The sequence below is a fragment of the Protopterus annectens genome, chromosome 3.part1 (assembly GCF_019279795.1).
Source record: "Protopterus annectens isolate FY-2018-M chromosome 3.part1, PAN1.0, whole genome shotgun sequence".
NCBI classification, from domain to species: domain Eukaryota; kingdom Metazoa; phylum Chordata; order Ceratodontiformes; family Protopteridae; genus Protopterus; species Protopterus annectens.
In genome coordinates this window covers 145,347,973-145,371,783 of record NC_056732.1, presented here as the reverse complement: position 1 = coordinate 145,371,783, position 23,811 = coordinate 145,347,973, and the positions used below count along the sequence as shown (strand labels likewise).

Below are 23,811 nucleotides of genomic sequence, written 5' to 3'. Positions count from 1 at the left end.
GCCTAGGGCCAATTTAGAGTGTCCAATCCACCTACAAACATGTCTTTGGGATGTGGGAGGAAACCAGAGCACCCGGAGGAAACCCACGCGACCACAGGGAGGACATGCAGACTTTTAGTCAAATTCCAAATGACTGAAATTTACAGCCAAAAACACCTAAAGAAAAAGGAATCGTTTTTGGCAAGGGGGCAAGCAAGGCCCTGCACTCCCCACTAAATATACTAGTTCCACAGCAGCATGACTGCAGAGAAAAAAAAGCACCACACAGAGGGTATCACTGCCTGTACACAAATAGAAAACTCAGTAGCTGCGATTGTGTTTGTAGAACTTAACACCACATAAAATTCCATGTATTTTTACACATTTCTGTTTCTGTAGTACAGAACTGTGTGTAACTACCGCACATTCAGCTAATTGGACTTTGAAAAGAAACTTAGATGAACCGTCTAAATACTTCAATCATTTGGGTTCAACCAGGTGTCTTTGTATGTGTCTGTATGGGAGGGAGATATATATAAATATATAATCTGTATACTGTATTCACATGGGGTCTATATTACATAGTTGAAGTATGACAACTTCGAACGTGATATGGTTGAAACCGTAAGTTCGAAGTTATCATACTTCGATTGGGGAAAGAAAAAGAAAAACAACATATCTGAGGGTTGTAAGCAGCGGGACAAGCCTCCCTGCGCTCCCCACACCCCCAGCTCTATAAATATGCCAACTCTGAAGTTGTGCTACACCACAGTAAAGGAAATTTTCCCTTTACTGCACTGTAGCATGACCTCGGAGTTGGTATATTTAAAAAGCAGGGGTGGTTGTGGGGGGTGCACGGGGGCTTGCCCCCCTGCTTGTCACCTTTTATTTTATTTTCCCTTTTTTTATGTTTTTATACATAGTCAAAGTTCTGTAACTTCGGACATACGTATTTGTACATATGGTAGTTGAAGTTATGGAATTTCGACTATGTAATATAGACCCTTCATGTGTGTGTTGTGTATGTAAACATATATCTATCTATATATATGTGTGTATATATATATATATATATATATATATATATATATTACATACACACACATATATATATATATATATATATATATATATATATATATACATACACACACACACACACACACACACATATATATATATATATATATATATATATATATATATATATATATTTATTTGGATTCACATCAGAACATTGAAATACCATAATGTCGAAAATCAAAACATTGAGACCAAAATTCTGAATGTTCAATACACTGAAACCTAAAAACATTGAATTCCATAACATTGAAAAAACATAGGAAACCAATGTATACTGTAATCCACCACAACAACATACAGAAACAAATAAAAAACTATATTAAACTTCTCCAAATATTAGTAGGGGACCAAGCTCCCCTGCACCCCCCATGTGCCTGCTACTTAATTATATCACTCCGAGATTGCACTACACAGAAAAAATCTGCAAATATACTGTTCCATACTTCATGGCTGCCTGTTTAAATTGTAAAAAACTATCCTTAACCTTCTCTTAGAAACACCACTTCACTGCTAAAACAACTGTATATTACTATGTATCTCTCCAATACTTAGAGTTTCACAGGTGACCTCAGTCATGTTCCCTTCTTATTTACTATACTACAACATAACACATGTTGAAAGCCACAGCAACCAGTTTGCACATCCTAATAGTTTTTACACAGCCGATTCAGTATTCTAACATTCAACATTGTGAACTTTCATCATAAAGAACTTTCAAGATTTTGGTCTCAGTGTTTTGAATTTTGAGATTATGGTATTTCAGTGTTCTGAAGTGAATCCATGTGTGTGTGTACACACACACACACACACACACACACGCACACGCACACGCACACGCACACGCACACCCGCACACCCACACAATATTCCAAAATAGTTAGTAAAAATTAAATGCTGATAAATTTACTGTATTTTTTGTCACTCTGGTTTGTCTTCTGTCATTTCAACCAGAACAACATAAAAATCATAATGTCACTCAAGTCAGGTACACCCTTAAGAACCATTACTACAAAACTAATGAGAAAATTAGCACCACCTGTATCTAGAGATGTAGCAAATTGAAAAATAAACTTTCAAAGTTGAGGGCCACAAAAATAAAAATGTCTTCAGCAAGCACAGATCATTTATGAGAGGTCTTATATTTATATATCAGTGTAATGCTTTTTTGCTGTATGAGACATTTTTGTTGCATTGGAGTTAGTGGCAACTGCAGAACTATATTGAAATGTATTAGCAGCCTTTATTTTTATAAAAAATTTAGAATTGTTGGAACAGGTTTAAAAAGGGTCATTTTCTGAGCATAGTAGACATACTATGTGCATACCTCAACAAAGTACCTACCCTGAAAAAGGTAATTGTAAGTAAAACACTTTCTGTCCTTAACAGTATTTCTGTAGAACTTTTAATGATCTAAATTACATTATATAGTAAGGCATTCTGAAATTTTGTTGTATGTTATAAAGATAAACGGATGCCTTTTTTCTATTTTAGTGTTAAGAAAAGTGGGTATTACAATGCAGAAAGAGAAAAAAGGCTGGTTAAAAGCATGTTTAAGTTAATAGGCTGTAATCTTGCATTGCTGAGGTGGAGGATGAGGTGTAAAGTACAGAAGTCATATAACATGTAGAGCTGATATGTTTTCTCTTACTTTTGCACAGGTGAATGTCTCGAGTAAGATCCTTGGCTTGTTTCCACTTAGAAGTTTTTATTGAAATAAGTAAAAAAGTGAACACTGAAAGTAATTAAAAGTTTTCCTTTGACAAATCTTGTTCAGTATGACTTTATAAGCATGTACCACAAAAGCCTGGAAATAAGACATCTAAAAAAACTGTTGTATATAGTAGGTGAGAATAGTAACTATTATCATAATGACAATATTTTCCATATTATCTTAGAGTGTTAGTTGTCTCACATGTATACACAAAAAGGAAATACTATTTAATTATATTAAGAAATTCAGAGTGAAAATATTAATGCTGCAGGAGACACATTTGGAAAGAGATGAGCAATGTGAAAATATAACAAAAGAGGGTAGACTTTTTAAGAAATTTCTGAAAATATTTGGTGTGGATGAAGTGTTCAGTAGCAGTAACGAACTTAGAGAATTTATATATTCCCAAAGGTAAAATAAGTCATTTAGACTAGACAAAAATTATATTTCTCAGGATCGTGTGCATTTAATTGAAAGCTTTGACACGTGTAATTATTTTAAATCATGAACTGGTAATAACTAAGATAAAAGTGAAGGTTAATGAAGTAAAAATGAGAGACTGGAGCTTTCCCATCTATCTGTTAAAAAGGGAGGAATGTAAGGTGTGGATAGTGAAAATTATTCAGGAGTCATTAGGAAAGATAGAAAATGCTTAAGGAGTTATAGCTATTGTTTGAGATAAGATGAAACTAGAGTTTAAAAGTAGAAAAAGAATAAAAGGAAAAGAGAGCTGGTTAAGATGTTAAAACTATTTGGAGTGGCTGACAAAGATTAAAACATTGCAGAATAAGGGGAATGTCACAGAACAAGAGGAGGCACAACTGCAGAGTGCTAAAGCGCAAGTAATAGATTACCTGGATAATATGCATGTGTTTAGAAAGAATGATGTTTTTTGATCATTTCACAGCACCAAAACTTTTAGAACAGTGATGTATGCAACAGAAGGTAGAAAAGCTTCTTGCCAAACTTAGATCGCCTATAACAAGAAAAATAGAGATCCAGTAGAGGTATTAGAGATGTTTGACATTTTTTTTTAATTTGTATAAAATAGAGAAATATGTGAAAAATTATTTGTTATGATGAATGCTATTGAAACCAAAGTCTGATTAATGCACTGAGACTTGTAGGTTAACATTTTTAGCACTGTATTAACTTATATGCAGTTACTAATAAAATAACTTACTATTATACCAGACAACACGTACTATACTGTTAAAGTTTACAGCTTTTGATGTCTTAAGTTTAGTTTTTTCTTGCAAGTACGAATGATAGCTTTCCATTTACCTCAGAACAAACGTTCCTACAAATACCATATCTAACAAAAACAGATCTATTCCACCATTTAGTTACTGTTCTTTTTCTGTGCACTTTGTATGAAAGCAGTCTTTTGATGTTAATACTGTTGGAATTTGCCTGATGTTATGCAGTCTGTTCATTGTGTTCTGTTTCAAGGTAAACTGAGAAAAAATTTCTTGTTAAGGAGTTGTTCCTGTTTTCAGTCGTCCCTGCACCTGTTTTTTTATTTGTAATTCTCCTTGAAGATTGAACCAGGCATAGAACATTTTGTATTACACAGTATGATGCCAAACCATGCATATTTCTAACTAATGAAAGTTTAACCCTTTTGTGTATATATGCTAACAAACAGAAATGTACATGCATTTAAATGTCAATATTTTACTATATATATTCTAACAAGCAGAAGTGTACATGGAGTATTATAAGTGTCTAAATATATGTCTAACAATATAGACATCAAAAAAGCACAAATGGAAATGTTTATGGAAGTCTTTATACCAAGGTTAGAAGTAGATGAACCTTAACAAATAGTTAAGATCTGAGGAGATGAGATGAAATGGTGATGGAGTATCAGTTTGCAGGAATAGATGGAATTCTGGTGGAAGCTAGGAGGGAAGAAAGGGATAATGATCTGGAAAGTTTTGTTTAAAATTGGTTTTAAAAGGGAGATGAGCACTAACATCCTGGCAGAAAGCTTTGGTGGCTGTAATACCTAAAGATGGTAAAGACCCATCAGACCCAGCTTCATGTAGGCCTATTTCAATTTTAAACCATGGTTATATATAAAGTGTTTTTATCTATAATGACTAAAAGAATGACAAAGGTATTGCCAACATTGATAGATATGGATCAGTGTTGTTTTTGTGGAGGGGATGCAATTATTTGACAGCATTAATAGAACATTGATGATCCAGAGGGAAGCAAAATGAAAGAAAATACTGCTGTTATTGGTGGGAATTGATGCAGAGAAAGCATTTAACAAAGTAAGCTGGGATTTTATGAGCAGGGCAGTTGAAGCATTATACAATAATAAGGTTAATTTGGAGAATATATGAGGGATCAGAGGCAAAAATCAGTTTGGGAGGGTTCCACTCTGATAAGTTGTGGCTGAATAGAGGAATCGGGTGGGGATGCCCTATTTTCCCCTTTGTTATTTGTGTTATATTTAGTGCCATTGGCATAGAAAATAAGGCACTCTGAAATTCAAGGATGTAATTGGTATGATGCTTAAAAATGTTGCCTTTATTTGCAGGTGATATTTTGTACCTGTTAAAACCAGAAAACGACATCTTGGTGTTGTAGAACATTCTGAGACAGTTTTTTTTTTTCAGATATAATATTAGTGAAGATAAAACAAAGGCTGTAGCTGTAAACTATAGGGATGCATTAAAGTTATGCAAATGAAATTGTATTTATTGCACAAGATGGATATAAATCAAAGTGGAAAAATGATGTAGCAAGGTGGAAGTATGAGGGAAACATGGAAATTAGGGTTTTGGAAGCAAGCCCTTAAGGAGAAATAACTATACAGAATATTAGGGATATAAATCAGAATTCTGAAATCAAAACCAGTGAGGAAGTAGAGAAAGGAGGTTTTTCCAGAAGGAATACAAACCAGTAATGGTGCAAAAAGCAGTCAAGAGATGACAGGAAGTAAGGGGAGGAAACTACAAAAGGAGCCATAGTACTGGAAATATATAGTTTGGAAGGGAAAAGTGAAAGAGTGGGAATGAGCCAAGTAAGTGTTTGACCTGCAGATCCATATTGGGCACTGTTGGCAGAATATAGACAGAGAGAGAGACATTGGGGGGACTGTCAAGTGAAATACACACTCTGGGAAGAGTTTTAGTGGCATCAAGAACTGAAGATGCTATCAACAAAGGGCTGATTAGTACAACATATAAAATGTTATGCATTAGTAATAAAAAATCTGAGGAGATGTGAAAAGACTGGGAGAGAAGATTAGAATGACAAATTACAAAAAGAACAGTAGGAGGAAGTTTGTATGACTCGTAGTTTTGCTGCAAAGTACAGAATATTTTGGATATTTGCATGGAAATGTTTACATGGGTGTTACCCAAGAAGGCTTAGAAGGATTTTCCTAAGTGGAGTGCAGATGGATGGAGGTGTGAAAGGAATGAGAGGGGAAACTGGAAACACATTTTCTGAAAAAGAGTGAAGTTGTCTCAGTTTAAGGACTCCCTACAGAATGTTCTGACAAAGTTTTTGAGAGAGTATATGTTAACTAAGGAGATTGTATTTATCTGGTGTCATTTTAGAACTGTCAAGACATAGTAAGGTCTTATTAACTTTAATGCTATTGGCAGTCAAAAAATCAATTATACAAAAGAAGAAATCAAAGATTAAACCAGCTGCAAGTGAAATACTGAGTAGTGTATTGGTGTTAAAAGATCTAAAGATATGATGATTAAAAAATTTAAAGAAGAGATCATTAAATTTTGGAGAAAATAATTTTCGTACTAAATGGTTAATTTTGAAACAGTATTTACAAAATAATTTTCAAATAGAAGACTGAGTAGATTGATAGGAACTGAAAAGTCTGTGTTGTAATGCACAAGACTAAACGAATAGTGTTATGATGGAAAGTGTAAGTAGAATGCATGTGTGATAATTAAAAGATCCTTTTTCAGTGTTAATGTATCCAAGTTCATGTCACAAAATAACAATGTGATAAAGTTGTTTTATTAAAAAAACAGCTGAGAGGGGAACTGAGCAGAGAAGGATGTACAAATCAGCAACTTGACAGGTGTGTGCAGTGTGTTGAATAAGGGTATTCGTACTGATCTGTGAGGATTTGCTCAGGAAATGTAAAAAGGAAAGGGTTGAAGGTCTGAAAAATGATTGAGTAAGGGAGGAAAAAGTATGGGAGAATGACTGACTGGTTGTGGAATGGGACATGGGAGATGTGCACGGGTTTGACAATGGTGGGGAGAGCCTCTGATACCTCTAAACTGTTCAGAATTTCACAGAAAGTCAAGATTTTTGCTTTACATTTTTGGTTTGTTCTAAAAACATTTGTAGTTTTCTGGCAAATCGTTGAGGACTGAAGTCACTAAATAATGACAGACATTGAACTTCAGACTTCATATCCTTTGGAAAAATGAATGCTAATGCAAAAGCTGTTTATGTTTACAAGAGCAATATTTAAAATGTGTCCCTGATTTTGGGGCTTTGACCTCCCCCTTTATTTCTGAGTTTGCTGAGGTTCATAGGCATACACTAGACTAATGACCACTAGGGGCCCTTAAAAGGCTAGCTGTGAAAACCTTGTGTAACCCACAAAACTGATTTATATTTGGTTTATAGGTGTGATTTACTAACTGCCTCACTCTATCAGATACATAGGAACAGACCAGGGGTGAATTTCCTGTTTGCTCATCCATTGGTCCAAGTTGTGCGTAAAGGAGTTAATTATCTCTTCATGTCAGTGATTTATTTTTCTGAATGGTTTTTGGGAGGTGTTATACAGGAAGCATAGTGAGAAAGGTATTAGACAAGGTTAGAAGCAGAGTTAGTGTAATTTCAGAATATAAACAATGGAAAGGAAAATTATATACTTCAGAATTACATATGGTTTAATTCCCTCAGCCTTCATTTGCGTATAGTGTGATCTTGTGCAAGTCAGTTAACCAGACATTGATCCCGAGTCACCCCTGAAAAGGGACTGTGTGTGTCCAGTGGTCCTACTTTGCTAATAAATAGTTGTTTTTTTTTTATTTTGTTTTATTTGTATTTGCTTTCTGGGGTAGAGCACTGATCTCCATGGACCTTTTTCAGACACAGCCCAGGAGTGGTGTCTGGATAAGTGACTTGCTCACAGTCACACAGGCAATGGAGGTTGAGGGAATCGAACCTTGTACCACTGGACCACAAGAAATAGTTTGTTAGTTGTTATAGTACGTTAGAGAAGTAAATCATAGCTGCTGTGACACCATATAGCTGTATTTCAAAAAAAGTGGGATAATCTGACAAAGTTGATGATTCCTTTTGAAAGATGAAATATTAGCTAAATGATGTTTCCTTTTATTAGTTGTTTACAGCAGAGATAAAAAGGCTGGTAGTTTCACCAAACAGACATGAGAGTGTTGAAAACAGAGATTCAGTTATTTCTTAGGGTATCAAAAACTCTGGCATGCTCATATCAGGAACTGTAGTTTGCAAGAGGTACAATTCCCTTTAAGTAGCTGGTGCAGGGAAGCAGTGTGTTTAGTAGGAAAATATTCCATCTTAAATGTATTTTAACCTGGCATTGTACCATTATAACTGGGACAGGTGTACTTGTTGGAACGCATGTATTGTAGAGACATCAGGAAGGATAAAGAGTTTTGGAACAAACATGGCTAGGCATGTATTACAAAAATATGGGGAAATGCTGACGTCATTAAAAGAACATTATTTATGAAGTTAAAATGGAATACCAATGAAAATAAGAGAGAACAACAGTTGTTAAAGCCGGAAGCTAAGCTAATTTAAAATGTTGATACTTCAGTACTTATACATAATGAATTATATGTGATGCAGTTTGAATGCAGTGCTTTTTTCACAGTTTGACTTTAAATGTGAAATGAGTTGTCATTTTTTTTTCTTATTCCATTGTATGATGTGTTTAAATAGTTTGTACATAGCTGACTTATTCATCAAGTTGCTGGCCAAAGTACTGAAGGTTGTATTTTTTATTTACCCCATGATGGGGTTAACAAAAGTGGAGTATTTCTTTTTTAGATTCTTAACATAGACTATGACTGCATTCAGCATGTAGGGCCTTGTGTAAATTGGTAAAATAAACTGAAGTACACACTAAGCAGAATTACATTTGTTAATAGGTCTATTAACTACGATAACAGTTCTTTGCAGTTGTTCTTTGGAGATGAAATAAATGACATGTACAATTAAATTCCCAAGTCTGAACACCAGCACACCCATTTTTTTATTTTCCTTAATCATGAAGCAGTATTCACAAAACATAGCTACCTTAACTGCTGTGTTAGTAATGAACTTGAATAACATTTTTTAAGAAATGTTAGCAAGCAGTGTGGTCTTCCATTGACCAACAAATTCTGAATACAGACCTTTCTCTTCACAAATACCTTGATAGATCATGGCTTATAGTATAGCTGCTTTTTTTCTTTGAATTTGCTCTCAGGGAGCTGAAGCTACTGATTGTGTGGTAGTAAAGATTGTATTTAATGGTATTATATTATGGTTTGCTTTATCTTCAACCAGTGTGCCACCTGTCACTGATACTATAAGGTAAAATTAAGTTTTGGCTTTAGTAGAATGTACTCTATTTGATGATTAATATTATTTTTATGTGGCTGTGTATGGAACACTGTGTCCTAGATAAATCAGGTTAACCTGTGGGCTGCATCTGCTTACTCATTGCACACCTAGCTCCTGGGCATCTGCAGGGATATATACATGGGCTTGGGGCTTACAGAGTAATTCCCTGATGGCTGTCCGCATGGGCGCTACATTGTAATCAGATCTCAACTTACAAGGGTTAGATGAGTGAACTCCATCTGGCAGTCTAGTTGGTCAGCATGCAGTGGATCCAAAAAGTGAAGAAAAAAATGACTGACCATGGTTTGACATTTGTGCTTTATGCAGCTTTATGTAGCTTGAACAAAACAGCCATAGATTGTTTAAAATCTAATTTTTAATTGAGTGTGCAGAGTGGAAAGTTACAAAAGTTATAGTTTATAGCTTGTAAGTTGCCTGAAGCTTTTTTGTTATATTTTTTTCTCCTCTGTAAATACCATCCAGATAATCTGCAACACATTCATTCCCATTAGAGCAAGACCTAGTAGAAATTCAGCCATCATCAGGTAGCTCCTAGGGGACTTTGGCTACAAGTCCTGCCACTATGCATAAATCTCTGCAGACACCTAAAGGTTAGGTGTGAGAAACATAAAAATAGTAGTTGGACTGATGAAACTGCAGGATTGTTAATTGTGTGCTTATTGTATGCAAGGGAGGGAAAGCAAATTCTGCATTGCTGCCCACTTTTTCATGCCAGTTTACACATTAGTATTATGACCCATAATTTACAAGGGTATAAATTACACATTTTCTGAGACAGCTGTAGACATCTCTTAAAATGTACAGCGAAGCTGTTTGACTCGTACTCCCTTATTTATAGCAAATGTTTTATTGGGTGTAGCACATTCCTTTTCAGACTGGAATGCTAGGCATCAGGCATCTAAGGGGACGGTGCAGTGAAGGAAGAAGAAACGAATAGTCACTCTTGCATTTCATGCTGTTTTATTTTAATTTCTGCAGGTCTATATGAACTGCTGGCTTCACTGCCTGCCCAACTTCAGCCTCATGTGGACAGCCAGGAAGACCTGACTTTCCTCCAGGATATGTTTGGTGAAAAAAGCCTCCATTCACTAGTAAAGGTAAACTGCATTCTTTTTAAAGTCAGATGATGTCTGTATTAAGCAGATGGAAAAATGTTCAGGGTGCCATCTAGTCAAGCAGTGATGATGATGATGCCTCTGTAAGAACAAAACAGCCTTGTATTTGGTAGTGTTGCTTTATATGGCACTGCGAGCAGCTGAAGAAGACACAAACAGAAAACCACATACATAGTTTCATTTACTAGAGTGCTGTTTTGGCACCATGCACTTATGTAGCAAACACATGCTGTTTCCTGTAGAGTAGCAAGGAGGATTGGAGCTCAGAACCATTGCACTGTTCATTGTAAATGATCTGGCATGTTATTTTGCTTCATTGGATAAATGTTTAGAAAAGCACACGGTTCAGAATAGAACCATGGTTATGAAATTGATATACACATGAAAACACCTGAATACGCAAGCATGAAAACAAATAAAATCAGTTACTTGAGATGTATGTGCCTTTATTTTATTCTGGAATCAGATCCTTAAAACTTTATTGGTTATCTATTTTTATAATGTGTATTTTAGTACTTTTTAACATACAGTACCAAGCTGAGTAAAAACTAATAGTGTTATTTGCTTGTTAATTTGGCAAATGTTTCTGTGTTACATTTTGAGATGTAGGCATGTTCCGTGTAGAGTAGCCTTCTAAAACCAGATAACAGATTTCACTGATCTACACAGAGTTTAACCACTTAGATTTTTGGAAATAGAGATATAGTTTAGATCCACATCAGTGACCCTGCTAAAGTTTTCCATGTAAGGGTATGCATAGTATAATGACTGGAGCCTGCTGCTTTACTTGACAAAAACAGCAGTCAAGCCCAGTGGCATAGAGAGATGAAGACCTGACTCTTTCCCAAGTGGCCCATGTTTGAGTAATGGCAAGTGCACTGGAGGGATGAAGAGAAGGAGGGTAGGAGTGGGTGATTGACACCAGCTTACTCATCCTCGGAACTTGGCTTATTGTGTTGGCGACACTAGCCAGCAGCAGTGAGCCCATGTCTGTGCTACAGTACTGTGTTACTTGCTAGGGGGTGGCATGTGTAGTGGCATGCTTGTACCCTTTGTGAGCGGTACTTGTAGAGAGGGGCTAAATAATGTTATAGGGGGTGTACCTGATCCCCAGTATGTACTGATAACTTCTACTCCTGGTTCTCAGCTTTTGCCCAGGAGTAAAGAATGGGCCACTGGGTTCTTGCCTGAAGGAAATGAAGAATGGCCAGTTGAGCATGAGGCAGGGCAGAGCTTGTTAGTCAGTGGCATTTCATAAAACAGACAAAAAATGTAAAGCTGCTATCTCCAAAATAACAGGTACTTTTGAAGTTTTGTGCCCCACCACCACCATTTTGATTTGACTTTAAAGCTGCACGTTTCGTTTCTTTTTATAAATGGTAAGTAATCCTTCCTGTCCAGTTATTTTGAATTCCTACCTAGTACCTTATCATGTAATCCCAGCAGTTGTATGTTCTTGTGTCTGTATGTATGTATCCCTCTGTCTCCCTCTCTCTCTCGCTATATATATATATATATATATATATATATATATATATGTGTGTGTGTGTGTGTGTATATATATATATATATCTAGAGAGAGAGAGGTGTGTGTGTGTGTGTGTGTGTGTGTGTATACATAGACACACATTGCCAAAATGACTGATACCATTTTGACTAACACTTTTACTTCTGAAAGTAATGATTTCCTAATCAGAAGTGACATAGTTTTGTCTAACATTGCTACCGATCTCTGTTTTTTATTCTTTTTTCTGGACTGTCCGGAAATCAAATGGAAAATATCCTACAAACTCCAGTATTCTATTTCAAAAAAAGAAACAGACTGTTGGAGTTTAAATCAGCAGAGAAAAAGCATCGCAAACGGAAAGGAGGACATTCCTCTTCACCTGACATGATGGTGATGTCACAAAATGTGTGGAGCATGGGCAAGGAGAATGGGGTAAATGACTGCAGTGATGGAAGATGTGAGGAGTGTGGCCTTGGTCCAGTTTTGGCCACAATGAAAGGTGGCAATCCTAGTTGTGTCCTGCCCCAGAAGTCCCACCATTTTAGATGAGTCAGAAACTAAAACTGATGTGTGATCCCTATGGGTCTTTACCAGATCTGACATCATTCATGCACGTATAGAAGTGATGCATTTGCCCCACCATCCTTCCCCCACAAACACACACATCCACAATTCTGTTGTAGCCTGCTCAGAAGTGGTATTTGTCCTTTTTGCTTATCTTGAGGCATGACATACTTTTCACCATTGATTTTTTGGTTTATATTATACATTTAATATTTAACATATTGCCAGCATTGTTGTTACAAAGTCTTGTTCTGGCCACTTATAACACCTGCTAGTCTCCAATACAATGTCATACTACTTGCTGTATTGCTAGCAATTGTTTCACAGAGTACTGTCACCAGTTTTCATCCACCTCTGTCACTTCTTGCAGGATATGGCACTGAAGTGCTTATGGTCTGCACTGGATATAGCAGCTTTGCTTCCAGAACACAACTGGGCATGTCCTGGGTACAACGAAACTCTGACTTTTTTTCTGCCCCTGTCAGGAAGATATGACATAGATGGAAAAGGGAGGTGTATTGTGAGCACTGAGATGATGGTTATAAATACCAGAACCTCTGCATGTCATTGCATCATCTGATTAGACGTTTGCCCAAAGGAAGCATCTGATATGATGTGCCCATGTACTTTGATGATCCTTCGTCTTCTAGTCCACATGATGTAAAAGGAAGTGTGATATGACAGGGATGTGCAGGCAGTGAAAAAACCCTTGTTGTGTACTCAGGCGGCACCACATTGACACAAACAGTTGCTACAGACAGGGGTGTCATACTGGGCCTGTTGAAAGGTATTAAACATTTTCGTGTCAGGCACAGTTGTGAAGGCTGCAGTGCTGACACTTTGTAGAAAAACACAGCTGTACCTGTTGTGTGCAAGAGGAAGGTTACTGAGAAGAGTCCTCCAGTTCTGGGAGAATGTTTGCTTTTTTAGCTTGTCAGATGACTAGATGATTCTATAGCCTGGAAATTAGGCTACAAATGTCACTGTGACAAAAACTACACAGTTTCTGGGCATCATAGATTATCCTCATTGAATATATAAACAGATGTTTGCAGTACTATGATTGGGTTTTTGAAGAGAACCCCTCCAGTAATGTATTTACATGAAGTCTTAAGACCTCATTTTAAATGTCAGCATTTGCAAGGTCACTTGTCCCTGTTAACTGTTTGGTTGGGCAATTTATTCCTTCAAATGTGTGAAGTGCAGCATTGGTATAGTATGTTCTTATCCTGTTCTTCTCGGTGTTTGAAAATGTCATGTTGTTTATTTACTTATGCATGCATTTTTAAGTGGCTAAATACAGTAGTCCATAGACCATTTTCAGGCACAGTTTTCAACTAAAAGGCACACAGCAAAGCATGATCTTACATAAGAAACAGAGCAAATGTTAAAATACAGTGTACATATATTTAATAGATGTTGGAAAGACTCTTGAGAATGGAAATGTGTAGATGGTCTGAAAGCAATGGAAAATATTTAGCAAGATTGTAAGGAGTTGTCTTTAATGTGGCAGAGATAAAGTCAATGCAGAGAGTAATGTACCCAAGTAAAATGCATAACGCGGAGGGAGAGAATAGGAGACATAGTGAGAGCAGACATTGGTGGTGGTGGAGTCTTGGAGGAATCAGTGAAGTTACTGCTTTTATCATTTGAGAGCTTGGATGCAAATTTCTTTGAATGCATTGTGACCCCAAAAGCACTGAGACAATTCTGGAATATTGAGAATTACAAAAGGCTGTTCTTCTAGTGCTTGGAGGAAATAGGTTGTTTGCTGACTAGAGGAGTTAAATGAAAACAATACTCTGTAATGTAGTCAGCTTTGTCACAGTTATTTTTACTCCTTGTAATTTCTTCTCCATGATGTTTAGTGCCCGCCTAGAAACCTTTCATTTTTGTTTTCCCTGACTCCTGTAATGAAGGGTCCATCATTTTATTTTCCATAGTCATATCTCCAATTGTTTTATAATTTATATCAGCCTACGTGACATAGGCTAGACATACCACTTCAGTTGTTTTCTGTGTTAGTCACTGACCACAATATCATATCTTAAGACTGTGTCTTGTTAAAGTCAGCTAAGCACTACAAAGGACATATAGAAGATAAACTAAAATGCTTTTCCGAAGAGTTACTTTTTGGAGCAATCTTTGTATGATGAACAAGGAGGGGTTCCACTGCAACAGTACATGTTCTTAAGTACTCTCCTTTTGGCAAACGAAGTGTTGCTTTTATTCAAGTGACTGCATAAACTTAAGCATACTATAAAGAACTGTGGGTAGTTTTCATCTACTTTACCATCTTACAGAAGGGACAACTGTAAGCCACTGACAAATAAAGATGTTAGACTTGTACGGGACTTTTTATCATATAACCAAGATTGTTGGGGAAGGGACAGAAAATTGCCTGGGAACTACTACATTGAATACTAAACATGGTCTCATAATTTACTAACTTTTATCCTACGTATAAATATTTTTCCATTCAAGGGCTTCTTAAACAATCTGCAATTAGCCCAAATCATGCTGACCAAGTAAAAAAGAAGTGCCAACATAGTTTCCAGAGACTCTGTGAAGACATTTAACATTTCATGTGCGAGTCATATTATCGGGACTCTTCAGTACATTGTGGCAATGATACAAAAATATGTGGGAGAGAAAAATGCATATTGCTTATCAGTATTGCATTCCTTATCACAGCCTATATTCGTTTATAGTAATTAATACACATAACCCCATTCTTAGTGAACCCACTGCATTGGTATACTACAGAGTATCAAAATATGATAGTTTCCGATTGGAGTTTTCCTTTAACTTAGATGGATAGCTTATCAGCAGTCAGTGCATCTGTCAGGGGAAGTGCAGGAATTTCTTTTCTAATTTCAAAATCAGTCCTTGTGTAAAGGTTTAGAGAGAATGGTATTTAGCATCAGTAAAGTGTTTACCTGGTATGCCACGTAAAGGGGGCCATACTTCTAAAATGTTCAGAATTTTTCAGAATGTCTTGATTTTTGCCACATATTTTGGTCTGTATCTTATAAAATGTTTTTGATTTTATGGCAAATCATCGAGAATTGAAGTCACTAAGTAATGATAGACATTTGAATTTCAGACAATGTATGCTAAAACCTGTTCTTGTAACTTTCTAGGTTTTAAGAACAGTGTTTAAGATCTATCCCTGATTGCGTTTGCCCTCTTATTATTTTTGGCTTTGTCCAGTATTCCTGTGTGAGAGATAAGGAGGGGTTAATGTGTGGTGGGTTTTATTCTCTCTTCCAGACCCTGCCAGGTGGGAGTAAATCCTATCATTTTTTATGGCGTAGCTGTTTTTTTTTATTAAAAGTCATTGTTGTTGTGTTATCATTTGCACCAAAAACTATGAAAAAATGCATTATGGTTAAATTAATTGTTTTGCAAAGTAGTAAAATTGTTGAACATTATACTAAAAGTAATTTCAGAATTGTTCTTCACTTGAAAGCATCCGACAGTTGATGTCCTCAGTCATATTTTACTAATTTTTATTTCATAATCTGTTTTTTGATCCTTGATCTATTATTGAATTAAATCCTCTTTGAAAAAGTAGAGGGGATACCATCCAGGAATTTACTGAGCAGTAACAGCTGGGCTGTAGTAGGATGAACTACTGCATTCTCAGCCACATTTAACTTGTGTGCATGTATATATATGTGTGTGTGCGTGTGTGTGTGTGTGTATATGTATATATATATATATATATATATATATATATATATATATATATATATATATATATGGGTCTGCTTCATTTGATCGAAAGACCATTTGACGTAAACCCATTTGATGGAAATTTCATTTGATCGAAAACCAGTATTCAAGGCATAAAACAGGGATTTGTCCCTCTCCCCAATGTTGTGCGATCCTGGAGTTGGTATATATAGTTGGGGGGTGCAGCCCCCCCCCACCAAGTTTCCTTTAAAAGAAGAAAATAAAACAAAAAGTACAGATTTTAAAGGAAAATAGATGGAAGGCTTCGCCTCCCCACACCCCCCTAACTTTATATACCAACTCCAGCATTGCACGACATTGGGGAAGGGGAGAAATCCCAGTTTTATGCCTTGAATACTAGTTTTCGATCAAATGGGTTTAGGTCAAATGGTCTTTTGATCAAATGAAGTAGACCCATATATTTATATTTATATATATATATATATATATATATATATATATATATGTGTGTGTGTGTGTGTGTGTGCGTATATGTATGTATGTGCTCACTCTTACATTTCATTCTCAAATTCCATATGCAATATCTCCTCACAATCCAAATGTCCTGTGACATGAATAACACACAAAAAGAAAACCGTCCATGGGTTTTACATTGCAGACAATTATCGAATTATGCAAGAGATGTCCCAAGTTGTTTTTCAGTGAAGTGTTTATGGGAGTAATTTTTTTTTAAATTGCTCTTGTTATGCTTCTTTAAGCGATACATTTTACAGTTTGCTTGCTGGACTGCATTTTATTATTTGGACATATGGTATTTTAAATAGCAATTCTTTTGTTTTGTTATGAAAGCTAGTGTTCCAATTTGTGTTCTTGTTGTAAGAAAACCTCTTGCTGGAAAATTCATTCAGTTAATAGATGTTTGTGACTTGCTTCAGTAACAAATCCCATGGTATAATGGTGAATAATATATCCAAATGTATATGTGATCTAATGGCGCATTCCAGCTCATCAGTGCACCAGGTAGTAAATTCCCTGGTATCCTTCTTCTGTAATATCCCATGTGGTAGCTCCATTGCATTTAAATTTACTGGTGTGTAGCTCTAAAGTGTCTGCATTGATGAAGACAAGTTTCCTTTCCATTGAAATTGCATAAGGGGTATTAGTCCTGCTTATTTGAATTGGCATTTAACTGACAATGTTTCTGTTTTGCCAGTATTTTCTTACTTACCATGTCATATAGTTCTCTATACAGCCCATTAAATATTTTGCTACCATAGTACCTAATATTGGTAGCCCATTTGTTTCCTTCATAAAACAGCATTTTTGATACATAGATGTTTAAGAACAGTGTATTAAGTATGTTAATTGTACTAAGTAAAGAAGTAGAATCTTTTGGCATCATTGGAAACTTGACCCTGTGACTCACACTTAGGGTCCAGTTCCAAAAGACATGCATTCGGTGCAAATGACTACTTACACTGAGAGCAGGTTTTTTGGAATCTGGCTCCTGGTGTAAGCGTGTTTTATAGATAGACATTACATCGAAGTAAGTCACTTTCAGAAAGACTTGCTCTCAGTGTATCAAGGTAGACTTAAACTGAGTACAACTCTTTTGAAATCTGGTCCTTAGCCACAGTGTTGAGTTTACTTCTGCCTGTTTGGGATCTTCAATTAAATGTTTTGTTGTTGAAGTAGACTTAGTTAAGAGCACTGGACCCATTTTAATCTATTTGTTGTCTTGGTCAAAAATTTAGCAGAACATATTGACAATGGATAATTTAAATACTGCTCAGTGTTGTGTTATAGCTGAAGTTGCTTCCTACTTAATCATCAGAACGTGTATAATAGTCATTTGGTTGGCCTGAACTTGGATGATAAGATTAGTGTTGCTATGGCTGTATTTTGTTTCTCTTCTTACGATTCCACGGCACGTTACTGCGCAAGGGTCTTGCATTTGAAAGCAGCTGAAGCTGTAGTTTCTTTTTTCTATAAACCATAGAACTTTTTATTTATTTATTTAGTTTAGTTTACATTTGGTTACCGGGAAAGTCTGACTGGACACAAGTCCTTTTTCAGTGGAGGCCCAGGGACTAAAGCTGCACGTATAGCACACATTGATAAAGCACCATTACACAGGTACAGAAGCACAAGACTATACATTTAACATAGCATACAAATTGGATGATAATTCAGTAGCTATAGATAAACTAAAGTAGATTGAGAGTGGGTGCATTAAGCATTTACAAAATGAACACCATGGACACTTTTGTATTGTATAAGAAAATGCAGTGACCTTAGATTGAGTATGTTCCTTGATGCACCAGTCACCATCTTCCTATTATCTGAGAGCATCCTTGTCTTTTGTATGCTTTTGCAAGTGCTAAGGATTAGTTATCTTCATAGACTCGTGATTTAGCCAATGTAGACGTGCTGCACCAAGTTTTAATTTTAAGTAATCTTTTTACTTTGCACTGCATGTGTATAATTTGTGTTATTTCACACCCTGCAGTAGCCTGTTACAGCCCCTTCACAGAAAGGGCACATTCTTGTAATAACACCTTAAAAGGTTAGTCTGCAAATTGATGAACTGATGTGCCTGCTGTGTCCATTTTAGAGTGCTGAACAATTCTGAACTCTCTTGTCTTCTGATATATTGCTGTGTGTGTGTGTGTGTGTGTGTGTGTGTGTGTGTGTGTGTGTGTGTGTGTGTATATATATATATATATATATATATATATATATATATATATTATTTATTTATTTTTTTAACCATTGTCCTACATCAGTATGATAATTTACATTAATAGCCATTTCTTTTCTTAACTTCTGTCTGAAGTAGCTACTGCTATGCAGTTTTTATTCAGTAACCCACTGTAAAGTTAAGGTACTTGCATTGTCTTTAAATAATTTTAGTGTCTGTATGCAAAACTTTGTTGTTCCCTTGTTCATGCTGTTTTGACTTGGATAATATTCACCTCCATTAAGTTTATACTGTTTTATTAAGAACATATTCTAGCAGCAAAATCAGATTGGGGAAAATAACCTTGGTATAACAGAGTCCTGATAAACACCTTTGCTGCCTAGGAAAGATGATATTTACTTTAAATGATTTTATGTGCTTATTTCCTGTAATGTAATTTGCTGCTGCATTGTAGCCAATAAGAAATCTGTGAGTTCTATAGCCTTAAGAAAATAATTAGACAAGTCATTGACTCTGACTGCAGGATCAGTACATTCTAAATGTAGGTGCTGACTGCAGTCAGACTTTGTATGCGTAATATCAGTCAAAGATGACCAGAAAACTTCAGGTAGGAGATGTGGCTGCAAAATGTGGTTGAGTCTGAACAAAAGCAGCAAATGCTACTCTTTCAAGTATGACATTCAAATGTAACTTAAAATTATCTGTTTGAGATGACAACTGACAAAATCAAATGATGCCCTTGAGAAATAAATAAATAAATAAAAGTTATGGTCTAGGTAGAAATGTTCAGAAAAAGATCCAAGTGCAACTAACTCTGGGCAAGACTGGAATCCAAATTTGTAACTTGCTACAGATCCCCACCATGCCCCAGTATTCCCACTCCTCATTTCTTGATACACTGGAAAACATTAGGGTACAACCCAACACCCTAATAATGGGCGATTTCAACTACCCCGCCATTAACTGGGATAACTACTCTTGTAACAACCATTTTGCTCAACGTTTTCTGTAATTCATAAATTCCAACGCCTTGAATCAACTTATTCACACCCCCACCCAGGGGCAGCAATATCCTAGACCTGGTCATTACCAACATGGGCGACCAGTGTTCCACACCAGAGGTCAATTCCTTGTTGGTTAGATCCGATCACAAGCTAATCACCCTAGACATCCACATCCTGTCCCCACCCCCCTTTAGGGAAAACAATGTAAAAAATTTCTCTAAAGCCAACTTCACTCTTCTTAAGACAGAAGTGGCAAACTTCACGATACCTATGCAGACAGACAATAGAGGTATGACTGCTGAATCCTACACAAATGCACTTTATAAGCACTTACACGAGTGCATGGATCGTGCTATCCCTAACAGAACCAAGATGCTGTCCTCCAAAAAAAGGATGCCAATCTGGTGGTCCCCTGCCATAAACAAATTCTACAACAGAAGAAAGAAACTGTTGCAAAAAAGAGTAAAATCCCATGATTGGACGAACTCCCTGGTCAGCCTCAGTAAGAAGCTGAGATCCCTCATAAAATCCTCCAAAGCTAATTACAAAAAAAAAATCACCACTGATTCTAAAGACAACCACAAAGCATTCTATAGCTATGTCAAGAATCCCAATGGCAACACTCAGATCTGCTCTGAGTTACAGCACAATGGCACTAAATATACAGAACCAACTGATATTGTCAACATCCTGGCAGATAGGTTCAGTGCTAACTTTACCCCTCTCTCACCCCCTAAAGGGCCCATCTCTATACCAGAAGAATGCAAAGTTGCTGTAATCATGGCTACACAGGTAAAAACCACACTCTCCAAAGCCAAGAACACAGCATCAATGGGACCTGACAACATCCCATGCTGCCTTCTACATGAACTACAGAATGAGCTGGCACCCCATCTAAGCACCAAGTTCAATCATAGCCTCACCTCAGGCTTTGTGCCCACTGAATGGAGCACAGTGACGGTTATCCCACTCCACAAAGGGGGAGCCACCATGGACTCCGGGAACTACCGCCCCATTAGCTTAACAAGCCTGGTCTGCAAGGCCATGAAATTTATCATCATGGAACATAAACAAAGACATTGGTAATCTCCAAACTCTGGACCCCACCCAGTTCGGGTTTGTAAAAGGCAGATCATGTCTCCTAAACCTGATAGACTTCTTTGAAGCAGTCACCAAAGCTGTAGACGAGGGTAAGGTGGTTCACACAGGCTATCTAGATCTCGCCAAGGCTTTTGACACCATCCCCCACTCTGAAATTATAGATAAACTCACTAAACTAGGTAGACATCCCTATGTCACAAGATGGGTTGCCAACTGGCTCACTGACAGAACCCACACTGTGAAAGTAGCAGACTCGAAATCCGACTTCAGACCAGTGACAAGTGGAGTACCACAGGGTTCAGTCCTGGGTCCTCTCCTGTTAGCCTGTACTTCAAAAAAGTAGATACCAAACACAGAAGGTCTTTGGCTAATGAAGTTCGCAGATGACTGCAAATTAGGAGCCATAATAAAAACTCCTAACGATGTGGACATCCTACAAAAGGGCCTCACTGAGACAGATGCTTGGTGTCAAAGCCATGACCTCAAGCTCAATGCCAAAAAGTGCATTGTCATCCCCTTTGATAAAAACTCTGTACCCATGAGCTACCACATAGGTGGTAGTCTACTTAACACTGAAATTGTGATGAGATCTTGGGACACAGGGGGGACAGTAGTCTCTCTTTTGATAATCACATTGCCACAGTAGTCTGGAAATACTTCTACGTAGCACACCTCATCACAAAAGGTTTCTCATCCAGGAAAAAAGAGGTCATTGTTCCCCTCTACTCGTCACTCAGTAAACCTATTAGAGTACAACGCCCTTTTTGGTATGTACCTCACAAGACATCTACAACAACTGGAAAGGCTGCAGAAATACCTCACAAAGAGGATTACCGGCCTCAAACAGATGCCCTACGCAGACCATCTCAAAAAACTCCAGCTTTACCCCATTGCATATCGCCTACTCATGGGCGATCTCTGCCTAAAATACAAAGCTATGCCAAACCCAGAGCTGCTGGACATGCTTCACTTACAGATGGGAGGGTGGCTCAATGGCTAAGGTGTTTGCCTTACAAACACAAGATGTAGGGTTTGAGTCTCACAAGGGATAATTGGCTAGGCTTAAAATGGCTCGCAAGGGCAATTAGCTTAGTAATAAACTATGAACCTATGAAGCTATAAATCTAAACCTTGTCACCACAATAAACAGAACATGCTGGAGGGATAGATTCCTGTCCCGGAGACTTCCCATACTCTGTAACAAATTACCTATCTATATCAAACAAAGCTCCTCATTAGCACTCTTCAAGAAAAATCTTGATGATTGGATGGGAAATAGGAAATTCACCCCCCCGATCACCTCTGTGGCTCTGCTCGACAGGGGCACAGGAAAATAATTTTCTTGGGTGGCAAAAGCCAGGGTACCTTTATGGCTAGGCTTATATAGGCGCTAGGGCCAATAGCCTAGTACCTACCTATGAACCTAAAATGGTGAAAAGTCAAGTGCACTCTCAGTGCATGTAACAGGAGAGGGATTATATTATTTTAGTAAATGATGTTCTCACCATAATGTGTGCACAGTGTCCCCATAAAATTATGTCAAAAGCCATTTGAGAGTATAACAAGTGAGAAAATAACCATTTAAATGATAAGGTCACTGAAAAAACAATCAGTAAAAACAAAATGAAAACTCCAGCAAAGCTAGAACTTCCACTGAGTGACCTCCTAAACCTTTTGTGTCAGAGACGCATGGGATGTATGCAAATGACCCTTATGAACATCAGGTGTTTCAGCTAATTGACGATTCTGAATGCCCATGACTTGTTTCTTCATTTTAATGGACAATTTCAGGCCAATAACGCCAAACCCCACTAGCTGTGGATATGCATATTTCGGCCTTATGACCTCGTCAGCATATGTGTTTCTTATGCTTAGTCAAACACTCTGCTTGTGCTGTGCTGACGAGGTCATAACAAGGCTGAAATATGCATTTTCAACCGCAATGTAGGCCATACAGGAAAGGGTAAATAATACATATTTGGAAACTTTAGAGTTGCTAGTCAGCTAGCATGTTTCTGGAAGGTGGGAAGAAATTAACCTGCCCAGAGAGAACTCACACAGGCAATGATTGGAGATCAGGATTGAATCACAAACCCTGGAGCTGTAAGGAAGAGATCTTAAACATTGCCCATTTGATTAATGAGAAGAAAATGGTCAGTATTTTTTAATAGAAATTGATGGCCTTTTTGTTTTTTCCTGTTCTGCTAGCTTACTACTGCATCTTAAATACTAATCATTTAAAGGTTTTAGTCCTTCCTTTATCTGATTATACCCGTTGCCCCTTTTCATGCATATCTTATATGCTGTTTTATGCCAGCTGCCTTTTCCTGTGCACTGTTTCTAGTTGTGCTTGCTTGTCTCCTTTAGATTTAGTTTTGGTCTGCTATGAGGGGGGAGAGAGATTTACAATCTGCTTCAGCACTGTTACTCTTGTGGAGGGCATTCAGATGTAGTAGTGATTTTGTTGCAGTTTTATCCCCAGTAACATCTGATTTAACAGTGGTGGACCCTGTGATGGGTCTTAGATCAGGTATATCATCTGCAGTCTGACACCTTTGTCTGTAAAATTCGATGTTTGGTGACATCTTCTCACCCATACTAATGAGTCACTTGTATAATGTTTTGGCTGCATATGCCCAAATGTCCACTTTACTTGCCAGTCCCTCCCACCCCCATTTCTGACTTTCATCCTTGCTATCATTGGTAATAAAGTACTACATTTACAT

General features: G+C 37.1%; 1 protein-coding gene across 2 annotated transcripts in view; it reads left to right on the top strand.

Annotated features, from left to right (window-relative positions):
• Positions 1-23,811, top strand: part of MPP7 (MAGUK p55 scaffold protein 7) — a 1,877,075-nt gene that overhangs the window by 190,691 nt on the left and 1,662,573 nt on the right. For both annotated transcript variants that reach the window (XM_044066673.1, XM_044066671.1), the window contains exon 2: positions 10,373-10,491. In XM_044066673.1, the coding sequence (XP_043922608.1) occupies positions 10,373-10,491 (119 nt within the window). The remainder of the gene's footprint in view (positions 1-10,372; positions 10,492-23,811) is intronic.